The sequence below is a fragment of the Prionailurus bengalensis genome, chromosome B3, assembly GCF_016509475.1.
Source record: "Prionailurus bengalensis isolate Pbe53 chromosome B3, Fcat_Pben_1.1_paternal_pri, whole genome shotgun sequence".
Classification (NCBI taxonomy): Eukaryota; Metazoa; Chordata; class Mammalia; order Carnivora; family Felidae; genus Prionailurus; species Prionailurus bengalensis.
Window position 1 is genome coordinate 136,418,736 of NC_057355.1, and position 12,546 is coordinate 136,431,281.

The 12,546-nt window shown below is 55.8% G+C and overlaps 1 protein-coding gene across 1 annotated transcript in view; it reads left to right on the forward strand.

The window, feature by feature from the left end:
* RIN3 (Ras and Rab interactor 3) overlaps window positions 1-12,080 on the forward strand; it is a 123,171-nt gene extending 111,091 nt beyond the window's left edge. Inside the window, exons 8-10 of the mRNA XM_043556879.1 lie at window positions 2,607-2,738; window positions 8,014-8,177; window positions 10,913-12,080. Of these exons, the coding sequence (XP_043412814.1) occupies window positions 2,607-2,738; window positions 8,014-8,177; window positions 10,913-11,233 (617 nt within the window). The 3' untranslated portion in view covers window positions 11,234-12,080. The remainder of the gene's footprint in view (window positions 1-2,606; window positions 2,739-8,013; window positions 8,178-10,912) is intronic.
* The last annotated feature ends 466 nt before the right edge of the window (window positions 12,081-12,546 follow it).

The window sequence follows — 12,546 nt, forward strand, 5'->3', positions numbered from 1 at the left end:
TATAGGTGCATTCCAAAAGGCACAGGACTGTTTCACATCAGTTCCTAACTCGTAACTCGAACAAGAAAAGAATCTCCTGTAGGCCAGGATTCTAATAATTAAATTATCAGCATGAAAAACATCTCCCGGCACAAAATCTTTCCCCAGGAACTCGTTGGTTGTGTCTCTGGCTTATAAAGGTTTAGGGGAGAGCTTTCTCCAAAACGGATTAATTTTGTTTAGGGACGGGACAGGAATTTTGAAACCAATAACCAGAGAGCCTCGGAACACAGAGCTGCAGGGGTGCCTGGGTTGGCTCAGACAGTTAAGTGTCCGATTGTTGATTTCAGGTCAGGTCATGATCTCATGGTTCGTGGGTTTGAGCCCTGCACCAGGCTCTGTGCTGACAGTGCGGAGCCTGCTTGGGATTCTTGCTTTCCCTCTCTCTCTACCCCTCCCCCCCTCAAAATAAGTAAATAAACATTAAACACACACCTGTGCGTGCACACACACACACACACAGAACTGGAATGGGAAGAAGGCATTTCCATGGGAGCATGTGGGAGTGCTATGGGTAAATCCTTAAATCCTTGTATAGAATTCTCACCAAAATCCTATGGGATGTCGTGTAATCTGTGGCACATCATGCATGACTAGAAATACAGGCTCAGAGAGGTCAAGCAGTCAGCCCAGGTCACACAGCTGGTAAGAAGTGCATTGAGGCTCACGCTCTGGGTCCGACTCTGCTTTTCAGCGCTGTGTGTTACCAACCCCTTCAGCCTGTTTATTTCACAGGTGGGAAAACGGAGGCCCCTTGAGACAGCAGAACAGAGACGTCAGTAATAGCTCACTTTTCCGTAGCACTTTACAGGTACCAAACACTTTGCTGTTTTGCTCACCTTATTCTCTCAAAAACCCCGAAAGGCCATCAGGGCTCGTGCTGCTGGCCCCATTTTGCAGATGTAGGAACTGAGTGTGGCCAGGAAGCCGGCCACAGGGCACACTGTTCTCTGGGAAACCGACCAAGGATGGGTTGTAAGCAGAAGGGGCCCCCATGGGAGAGACGTCATCAGAGGCCCCCGCAGTGCCAGCACTGTACCGTGGGGAGCGTGGAGGACAGAGGAGGAGCGCGCTGGCCTGTCCTGGAGAGGCGTGGACACACGGAGCCCACAGAAGCACGGCTCGATCGTGCCTCCCGGCACCCAGGGGTGGGCGGCCTGTGCAGGCATGGGCAGCGGGACACAGGGCCTCCGGAGGGGCTGCTAAACTCAACACTGAGCTTCCACTCTTCTCAAACCTCTGTCACACCATCTCCTTTACTCACATCTTTCTGGTCCCTGCTGGAATCCAGAAAAAATCAGATCTTGTCACCTGGGCAGGTGACACCCAAGGAATAGGGTGGTTAGTACGAGGGCTTAAGTGAATGAATGAATGAATGAAGGAGCGAGCAAGCGAGCGGGTGGGCTCTTATGAGCAAGACTCCTCCCGGGGCGCCTGAGGGGCTCAGTCAGTTAAGCATCCAACATCGGCTCAGGTCATGATCTCACGGTCCGTGGGTTCGAGCCCCGCGTGGGGCTCTGTGCTGACAGCTCGGAGCCTGGAGCCTGCTTCCAATTCTGTGTCTCCCTCTCTCTCCCCCTCCCCCACTCACGCTCTCTCTCTCCCTTCAAAAATATATAAACATTAAAAAAAGAGGGGGGGGGGGAATGCCAATGTGCCAACTGAGGGACTCCAGGGGATTCTGTCCTTGTAGGAATTCTTCCCTCCACAACCAGCCCGTGCCTTTGTATTGCCAGTCAGTCACCAGGGCCATCCCGGAGCCGAACAGGGGAGGCATCTCATAGGCCCACTGTCCACCCTTGTCTCTTCCCCAAAGCATCTATTATTGTCAAGATCCTCTGAGCCATGAGAACATCTCCCACAAAAGCAGAAGTGATGAGTTACTCCTTTCAGAGGTATTTACGTGTTAAAAGAAGCCCTCAGGACAGGGCCCTGCTTAACCCAATAGAGTGAAGGTTGAATGGTGGGATTTCCAACCACGTAGTACTGATTGAGGGAGGGCTTTCTGTTTTGCAGATGCAGAGGGAGATGTGGTTAGAAGGGACAGGGGACCCTCCCGAATACATCACTGTTAGACAGCTGCTTCTGGAGGGCTTCCTGAATAAGTGTGATATGAACTTGGCTGTCAAGCAAGCAGCGAGGGTGGGAGGCACCTGGCTGGCTCTGTCGGTGGAGGGTGCAACTCGTTCTCAGGGTTGTGAGTTCGAGCCCCACGTTGGGTATAGAGATTGCTTTAGGGATAAAATCTTAAAAAAAAAAAAAAAAAGTTAGCAGCCAGGGGCATTGAGGGGGAAGAGCTGGGGAAGAGGGAGGGGTTGGGACTTGACCACTCCAGTGGAGGCTGCCTCTCTCAGTTCCTTCTTCCTAAGCCTGGGCTGTGTCTCAGACATCCCTGAGAAGGCTGGTCCCAGGTTGCCCCTGTCCTGAGTCATGAGAAGGCTGCAAGGTTCCTCTTCCGGGGGAGACCGGCCCCCACCCAGCGAACCGCTGTCCTCTTCCCGAGGGCAGAGAATGGCTCACAAGGAGAACCTCACACTCACTACTTTCTGCACCCTTTCTCCTCCCAGGGAAGCCCTACGGCGCAGACGACTTCCTGCCCGTGCTCATGTACGTCCTGGCCCGCAGCAACCTCACGGAGATGCTCCTCAACGTGGAGTACATGATGGAGCTCATGGACCCTGCCCTGCAGCTGGGCGAGGGTGAGTCCCCACCCCAGGCCCCTCTCCAGGCCGCCAGGGTCCGCTGCACAGCCCAACAAGCAACTTCTGGGATGCCAGATTCCACTGAGCCCCGAGGACAAGACACAGGGCCTGGACACGGGCCCTGTCCTGCGGGAGCTCACAGACCAGCAGGGGAGCTGGGCCAGTAAAGAGACCCTGTCACCACTGCTTGACGGATGCTGGAATGATGGGAAGTCCGCAGTGTATAGGCGCGCGGTGCCCAGGCTGTGCAGGCAGGGAGGGCTTCCAGGAGGAGGTGATACCTGAGCTGAGTGTTGAAGGCTGGAGAGGAGCCAGACCGTGAAAGAAGTGGGAGAGGCATTCTTCACAGAGGGAACAGCATTTGCTGGTAGCATAAAAGATAAGGCTGAATCAGTGGGTGGACCCATCAAGGGAAGGAGTCTGAGCAGGGAATAATGATCAGTTCTTAGACAGGGGTGGCCCTGGGAACTGTCGGCCCCCTCCTCATTCAGCCGTGGCCAGGTCCTGTGTCCGTGAGAGAAGGTTGATGCTGGGACATGGAACCTGCACTCCCGAGTAGGATGATGGCAGAGGTGTGTTTGCTCACCCCATGCTCAGTTTCCCTTCCCCTTTCCTCCTTCCCACCACTTCCCCCCCACCCACTTTGCCTTGGCCACTCCTCCACCAGCAATCCTTGAGGTGCAGAGAGCCCAGATATCAGCTCTGACACGTCAGCCCCAAAGGACGAAGTGAGATTCTCGGGGCCCGAGTGTCCCCTTTGGGCCTTGTGGTTCTTGAGATAAGCTGGCCCACTTTACATCTGTTTGCATTTTTAGCGTGTGTTGGCCTCTGGGGTGACAGTGTGACATGGGTGGTTCTGTGAGTTCTTGGAAACTCAGGGGAGCGTGTAAAGCCTTGAAGTTTGCTGTCCCATATAACTTTGACTAGGGCCCTGGGACCTCCGGAACTATTTTTTCTCCTCTTCAGTTAAAAATGTTCTGCAGTTAACCCTGTGTCGGGCTCCACTCTGGGCATGGAGGCTCCTTAAGATTCTCTCTCTCCCTTTCCCTCTGCCCCTCCCCCACTCGTGTGTGCGTGCACTTGCATGGGTTCTCTCTCTCTCCCTCTCTCTCTCTCTCTCTCCTCTCAAAAAAAGTTCTGCAGTTGTAACAACCTGTCTTCCAGAGGGTGTAGGAATTCAGTGGAAGCCAGGCTTCCTTAAGCAGTGCTTATCTGCTGTCCAGTACATCCACCCATCCCTCCATCATCCACCCACCCATCTATCCAATCTATCCATCCATCCTTCCATCCATCTATCCACCATCCACCATCCACCTATCCATCCACTCACCCGTCCACCCATCCATCCATCATCCACCCACCCATGTATCTCTCTGTCCATCCATCCATCATCTACCCACCCATCATCCACCCACCCATCTGTCTATCCATCCATCCATCATCCATCCACCCATCTATTCTATCTATCTATCTATCTATCTATCCATCCATCCACCCATATACCTACCCACCCACCCATTCATTCATCTACCCATATACCTATGCACCTACCCATCCACCCACCCTTTCTTTCATCCATCCATCCATCCATCCATTCATCCATCCATCCATCCATCCATCCACCAACCCACCTATCCATCTTTCAAATTTTCCACCAAGGGCACTGCTGCTGATGTACCTGGGAAGAAATCACTTACAAATCCTATTAAAGAACTAGCCCCAACCCCATAGGTTTTTCTAGTGTCTTAGAGACAGTGTTGGAGAAAAACACTTGAGGGGTGGAATAATGGAGCTAGACCATGGGGCTCTGCCATGGTCTGAGTCCTGGCTTGCTCTCTAGCAGTGGTCAGCCAAGCCTTGGCCACTATGACTCCTACTCCCTTCTCAGCTGAATCTTTATGGCCAAAGGAGGCTCCAGGCCAGGCATAGCAGCTGAACAGGGAGAGGGCAGGGACGTCCTTGGCCCAGCTACCCTCTCCTAATGGGCCTGCGATCCCCACCACAATCCTGCCATGGCCTCCTAGGATCCTTCTTTCTATTCCTGAGGCTACCCGGGGTTTGGGTAGGAAAGCAAAGGTCCTTCAGGCGGGAATGCTGGTCTATTCTGGGCTATGTTAAGTGCTTTTGAGACAAGGCAAGTACCAGTAAATACATAAAGGTCTTAGTTTACAGTTTCTGACCCAAGGCTGCCTGAATACCCTGTACCCTGCCCTCTTTCAAACTGAAGTAGTCAATCTCTGGCTCCATGGGAAGATTTCTTTTTTTTTTTTTTTTTAGAACCTAGATCCTTTTTTTTTTAAGGTTTATTTTTTTATTTTTGAGAGAGAGAGAGAGCACAAACTGGGGAGAGACAGAGAGGGAGAGGGAGACACAGAATCTGCGGCAGGCTCCGGGCTCTGAGCTATCAGCACAGAGCCCAACACGGGGCTCGGACCCACGAACCCTGAGCTGAAGTCAGATGCTTACCCAGTGGAGCCACCCAGGCACCCCCACGTGGGAAGATTTCTAAGGAATCCTTGAGGTGTTTGCTGGAAGTAAAGAGGCGGGCAGGGCACACACAGCCTTGCCATGCACTGTATACGGCCCCTCCCAGCATCCCTTCCCGGCCCCCACCGACATTGGTGACACAGCCTGCCCGTGGCAGCTCTGAGGCCCAGAGGGCCAGCTTTACATCATGCTGCATATACCAAGAGGCCTCCCTGTACCTCTCTCTGTTCCTACTCTGATAGTCAAGGTGGGAAGTCCCAGCACCCAGGACAGGCCCGGCCTCATAGGCGAGGCCTCCGGTAGTGAGATGATGTGGGTGTCTTCAGCTTGGGCCGGGGCGTCCACCCTTCAAGTCTGACAGCCAGCAGACCTTCATCTAGAAGTAACTGGGCCGAGGGGCAGAGGGACAGAGCGCGAGGGGGACAGCGTTCCTGCGTTTCCCCAGCTTTGCCGCCTGTCCTAACTGGCTGGTATGGCACACAGGGTGCTCCGTTCCCAAAGCCCCTGAGGCTCAGATACAAAGAAGAGCCTGCCTTACAGGGGAGTGGGTGCTCTGAGGAGCTCAGAGATGCCTGGGACGGGGCAGGCTCTCAGGGAGCCCCCACTCTAGAGAATGTCAGTTCCTCCATCTTAAGAGGAGAACTAATACCAGTGTAGTAAAAAGAGCGGTTTGCAGGCTGGATTTCGGCCCCGGTTCTGCCTCTGATTGGCTGGAGACCTTGGACAAGTCCCGTAACGTCTCCGGCTTGGGAAAGCACATGTGCTGGGCTAGATGTGGGGTTTTCACACTGTCTGGGTGCCCCAGCATCCTGCACTCAACCAGAGGCCTTGCGAGTCTGACTGCATTCTTTGAGACCCTCATGTTCTTTCAGCTGGTTCTGAGTGCTGCTAATTTGGTAAAAAGACCAGTGATTGGGTCCTGCTTTCGTTGAAGCAGGCTTATCAGGCATGAGAGATCAGGGACTTCCTATAAGAAGTAGAGAGCGCCTGAACATTGGGCTGATCGGATCCCAGCCTCCTTCTAGCCTCTCTCTCTGCAGCTCCCACAAAGCTGGGCAAATACGGGCAGACGGGAGACCCTGGCAGCTGCTGTGCACCTGGCTGGAGCCAGCTCAAAATCCAAACCTCTTCTAGAAGCACCCCCATGGTCACCTTTGCCCACATCCCCTCTGCACTGATTGACAGCTGGCCATGCTGTGCAAATATCTTTTTTTATTATTATTAAAAAAAATTTTTTTAACATTTTTAACATTTAAACTTTTTTTTTAATTTTTAAAAAATTTTAACATTTATTCATTTTTGAGAGACAGAGTGTGAGTGGGGGAGGGACAGAGAGAGAGGGAGACAGAATCCTAAGCAGGCTCTATGCTCTGAGCCGTCAGCACAGGGCTTGATCTCACGGACCATGAGATCATGACCTGAGGTGAAGCTGGACGCTTAATCAACTGAGCCACCAAGGTGCCCCTGTGCAAATATCTTTAAAGGGGTAGTGAGTTTTCTCCATCAAAGGACCAACACTCTCCCCAAAGGAAACAACCAGCTCCCAAACTCAAGGTGGGAGGGGTTGCCTGCCACCTAGTGGTCCTGGCAGGCACTGCACGGCATGGCCCCAAGTCAAGGGGAAGTTGTCTGGGAGAGGGTGAGAAGCCTCTAGAGCATCTCCCTTAGGTCACCTAACTACCTGCATTACTCACGTTCGATTAAGCCCTGCACTCGACAGTATTCATCTCATTTACTTTTTACAACATTCTGGGAAAAGTAAATGAGGAAACTGAGGCATAGAGAGGACAGTAATTCCCCCGAGATCACAGGGCTGGCTGCTGAAGGGCTCAGACCTGGACTGTGCTCTCTGACTCCAAACCTGAACGCTCCCAGTCAGTGCACTGTACTCAGCTCCTCCATTACTAGCCAGGGAGACATGATGACAGGTGGGGACAGTGCCTTGGAGGCATGCCAACTAGAGGAGATGGGCTCTCAGGGCAGCAAGGGCTGGGGCCCCAGGGAAGGGTGCCCGGCACAGTTGGCTTTAAGCTCAACTACAAAGGGATGCGCATGCGTGGTTTATTGGCTCTTCTCTGATACGTGATGCCAGCCCAAGTTCTGTGTTAGCCGTGACATTAGCTCACAACCTCCCCAGCCAGGGTGTGGACTTTTTCCATATTGGTGTGGAATTTGTAGACATGTGTTGGCAGCTCCATCCAATGCAACAGGCATGCTTGGGGCTGCAGGTGACTCACGGTGTAATAATAATGGTGTGAATCAGAGTAAGGGGCTGGTTCCTCTCTTCAATCAAGAAGTCCTGGGAGGGCCTCCTGGGTGGCTCTGTCGGTTGAGCTACAGACTTTAGCTCAGGTCATGATCTCGGTTCCTGAGTTCCAGCCCTGCATCCGATCGATCGCCGCTGCCAGGGCAAAGCCCGCTTCCGGTCCTCTGCCTCTCTCTCTCTCTGCCCCTCCCCACTCACTCCCCCTCCGGCACGTGCGCTCTCGCTCTCGCGCTCTCTCTCTTTCTCTCTCTCAAAAATAAATAAACATTAAAAAGATAAATAAGTTCCGTCCGGAAGGGGAGCCAAAGACAGTCTTTGAGCAGAGCCTGACAGCTGGGACGGGGTTGGGGAGGGGGAACGCTGGACTTCAGGGAGCGTGTGCATTTGCAGGGGTGAGCGCAGGGCTGCAGCTCCGCAGGGGAGGGTGCTGCAGGTGCGCCCCAGGCGGCGGCGGTGGGCGGAGCTTGGAGAAGCAGTCGGAGGGGTCCCAGCTCAGCCTCCACACCCTGGTCGCCGCAGGTTCCTACTACCTGACCACCACGTACGGGGCCCTGGAGCACATCAAGAACTACGACAAGATCACGGTGACCCGGCAGCTGAGCATGGAGGTGCAGGACTCCATCCACCGCTGGGAGCGCCGGCGCACACTCAACAAGGCCCGGGCCTCGCGCTCCTCCGTGCAGGTGATGCGTGGGACTCAGGGTGGGTGGGGGCCGGAGGGACCGTCCCGCGGACGCCAATCCCGTGGCCCCCCAGCCCAGGAGCCCGACATCGACGGGATACTTTAGAAAAGTCTCTCCAGGCAGCATCGGTGTTTTAGTTGAGCAGGCAAGACAGGATGGGAGGAATGAGACTTTTGTCCAACACTCCTTAGTGTCTTCAGTGTCCTAATGTCCTAGTGCCCAGCTGGGCCTGGAGATATGGACATAGTCTTGCCAGTCCCACTTTGGGGAGCCCACGGCCTGATCCACGGCCTTGCCCCTTTTGTTTCTGGACAAATGCTGCCACGGTGCCTCTGCGCCTAGCCTGCCCCTCCAATCCAGCCACCATCCCTCCCCACCTCTCTCTAGACACAGTATTCAAGCCATGGACGGCGGGAATCCTGCCTCCTACACTCTCATCACCCCACACACTTCCATGCTGCGTCCAGTCAAGCTGCCCCCGATACCCTGAACATGCGGAGCTCCACTCCCTGGCACTCAGCCTCTGGCCCCACACTGCTGCCACAGCCTGTCCTCAGTTTTACTGAGAAGTCTTCTTTGAACGACCTCCCCACCCATCTCCCACTCCCTATGGCCCAGGTTAGATGCCCTCCTCTGTGTTTCTTGCTGCTACTTCCCCCATTATATCCCCATGGCATATATCACACCATGTTGTGACCATCTGTGTATGAAGCCATTGCCCTGGAAGGGAGGGCTCGTGACTCACATGTCTGAGGGGCCCCAAGCCCAGGGCCTGGGACAGATTGGGATAGGGGTGTGTGCAGAACGAAGACATTAAAACATCAGGCCAGGCAGCAATCCAGAGCTGTAAACACTCCACCGTCTCACTCCCTTGGCACCTGGAGCACACTAGACCTGAACCCCACCCCTGGCTTTCAAGATGGCCCCACTGTAACAGATAGAGCCCAGTCCTGGGAGGCAAAAGCCTGGACGTCTGGACCCAGCTCTGTACTAGCTTGCTATGTGGCCAGGAGCAGTCCCTGCCCCTCTTTGGGACTCAGTGGATCAGATGAGCTCTGCCTCCCAAGTACATGTTCTAGGCTGCCAAGATGATATCCCCCCACCACTTATCAATGGTGTCTTGATAATATTTACCAGCTGGCTTCTGGGGAGAAAAAAGGCAGCTCTGATTTTAGCTTCTGTCAATTTCCATGGTGCAAATACTCCCATCATGGCCAATTTCAATCTACTAACTTGGGATTGCCGAACTTGGAATTGGAAAGAGATGTACGCAATTGGCTTTCTCAAGCTGGTTGTGAGCCAGCATAAGTTGGTACAGGAGCCCTCCAGCACATCACTGCTCCCCATCCCCTCCTGGAACACCCGTCTCTCCACCAACTCTGGCAACAGGGGCTCTGCTGGCCCATGTCTGACCATGGCATTGCTCACTTCTTGCTTCTACTTTGTAGGTTCCCAGTGCTAAACCAGGCAGAGCATCAGTGCCTCTCACTGGGGAGGTAAAGCTTAAGAGAGAGGCTTGGATGGGGGATGAGGAAGCCCCCCAGCACTATTTCCGGGGTCCAGGGAGGGCACCACCCCCTGCTTCCTCTCAGCGACTCGTCTGCACTCACCACCCTGTAACCATAGTTATCATCACTCTTAAGTCGCGGTCGCCTTGTTGGTCCTCATCATCTTCCCTATGGTCAGACAGCTGTACTGCGACCAGCCTTCCACAAGGGGGCAGCCCCTCACACACCGCTTCCTACCTGCCCTCAAAGTGCTGGGGGGAAAGGGGACTCTTCCAGGCGCTGAGCTAGTTTGTCTGCTTCCTCCCAGCCAAGGTTGTAAGGGACTGGTGTCATCCCAGTTTAGAGATGAGGAAATGGAGGCGCAGAGAGGTCAAGGTCACACAGTGCATGGGAGCAGATTCAAAGCCAGGCAGGAACTCAAGGGCCCATCCTTCCACCACCTGGTCCTCCCTCTGGGGCTCTTGGAAGGTGTAGATGCTCTTCAGGTTTGTGCGTGTGTTCCTATACCCAGCCGCACAGGCATCGCCTCACCCTTGCCCGCCTAGCTCGGGCGGTGCCCCTCTCCCTCCGTCCTAAACCCGCCTTCAGGCCCAGCTCCCCTACCCTTTCACTAAGCCCCCCTCCTGCCCCTGCAACGAGGAACCTCCACCCCCCAGGCTGAACTGTTTCCAGCCTTAAGAACTAAACTGTTTCGCCAGCCTTAGTAGCTCCAGCTGCACCGTGGGCTGCTGGTGCTGGGGTCTGCACATTCGATTTTATTTATGCCAGCCTCGGTGCCCCAGCGTCGGGCCTGGGGTGGGAATGCAGGGGGAGCCTCGGGAGGAATTGTTGAGGAAGTGGGTGACGGATGAGCCCGCGGACTGGCCACCAGGGGGCGTGCTCACTCCTCATTGCCGAGACCCGCCCGCCCGGCTGACTCCCCCAGAATGGTCAGCCCGTTGGGAGGCGAGGCTCAGAGAGAGAAGGACCTTGCCTTGCGGAGGTCACACGGCAGAGTCAGCCGCAGATGCTCCTACTTCCAATCCCCCGACTTCCAACCCGCCCCTGCAGTCCCCTCTCTGTGTAGAGAGGAGCCGGGGGCCCAGAGAGGGCATTGGACTTGTCCGAGGCCACTCAGCCCCTCGGCGCCTTGCAAGCTCCCAGCGTCGGGGTGGGGGTGAGACGGGATTGAGACGGAATGCCCCCCTCCCCCCGGTGACGCAAGACCCCTCCGTCTCCCTCCCGCAGGACTTCATCTGCGTGTCGTACCTGGAGCCCGAGCGGCAGTCGCGGACGCTGGCGTCGCGGACCGACACGCTGGCCGAGGCGCTGTGCGCTCAGTGCGCGGAGAAATTCGAGGTGCTGCAGCCCCAGGACTACCGGCTCTTCGTGCTGGTCGACGGACGCTGCTTCCAGCTGGCGGACGAGGCGCTGCCCCACCGCATCAAGGGCTACCTGCTGCGCAGCGAGCCCAAGCGCGACTTCCACTTCGTGTACCGACCCCTGGATGGCGGCGGGGGCGGCGGGGGCCCGCCCTGCCTCGTGGTGCGGGAGCCCAACTTCCTTTGAGGCCGGCCCCCCCCCCCCCCCCCCGCCCCCGGCCCCTCCAGTGGCAGCGTTCAAAGCCTGGCTGGCGCGGAAGCGGGCAGACTGGGCTCCGGCTCGCTCACCAAGCCCCCAACACGTGCATGCAGGAGCCCCCCATCTGAACACGCGCACACTCCCAACGTGGATGGGATGCCCACCTGGCACACTCATTTGCAACATACCGAGCATGCGTAGGCCAACACAGCAGAACAGCTGTGAAGATCCTGTGAGGAGCGCTCGAGGGGCCAAGTTCTTCGTTAGACACAAGGGGAGACTGAGGCTCAGAGAGAGAAGGGACTCTCCAGCCAGCTGCGGCAAACAGAGCCCAGGCCTGGCCCCCTGTTCACTCACAGCCCTTCAGGCCGGTCCTTCTGCTCCAGCCCCGGCCCGCCCAGTCCTGTCTTTTGTGGGAAGGGCTGACTTTCCCCAGGACTGTCCTTAGGAGGAGCAGCCTGGCCACAGCTGCCCACCGCGCCCCCAGGACGGAGCTGGACGTTTTGGCCCCTCCCAGCATCTCAGGAGCATTTCTCAGGTGTGCGTTGAGACGAGCCCCCCCATCCCTACACCCCCTACACCGGAGACTGCCCTCAGCTACCAGTGCCCGCCGTGGCCCTCCTGCCCCCCAGGTTCTGAGTCCCTCCGGAAGCAGCCAGACAAACACCAGATCCACCAAGTAAAGGCCGGCTCAGCGTCTACAAGGACAAGTTCAGCTTCGGCCACAGGAGAACACTGACGGAGCCCTTTCCCTGGTGGGCACGCCCCAGGGCTGTGGCAATGTGGCCAGAGACGCCGTGTGGGGAGAATTTAATAAAAGCCCCTTTAAAAATGGCATCTTTTTTCCTCAAGAGGCTTGAGCCCTGCTCAGCCAGCCAGACCTCCCCCCCCCATGAATGCCTAACTCCCTTCCCAGATGGGGTTCAGAAGACCTCCCCCTTCTTTCTCCCGAAGGCCCTGTCTTTTGACAGAATCTGCAGTGTGCTATCAACCATCCCATGGCTGTGGCCCCTGTCTGCCCCTCGGCCTGGTCATCTGTTGCCTGCCCCACCCCACCCTTGGTTCCCGTCATTCCCACCTCTGTATCATTTCAAAAATGATCTCACACCTTCCTGCTTCTGCTTCTTATCCCAGGAATACCATTTCCTGGAGTCACTGGTCAAACTCCTATTCATCCTTCAAAGCCCATCTCCTCTAGGAAGACTCCTCTGACCTCCTAGGCTGGCAAGAGAGTCCTTATACACGTTTGCACAGTCCCCCAGGCTCATCTCCTCACGAGAGATAGCAAGCTGCTCTTGTCT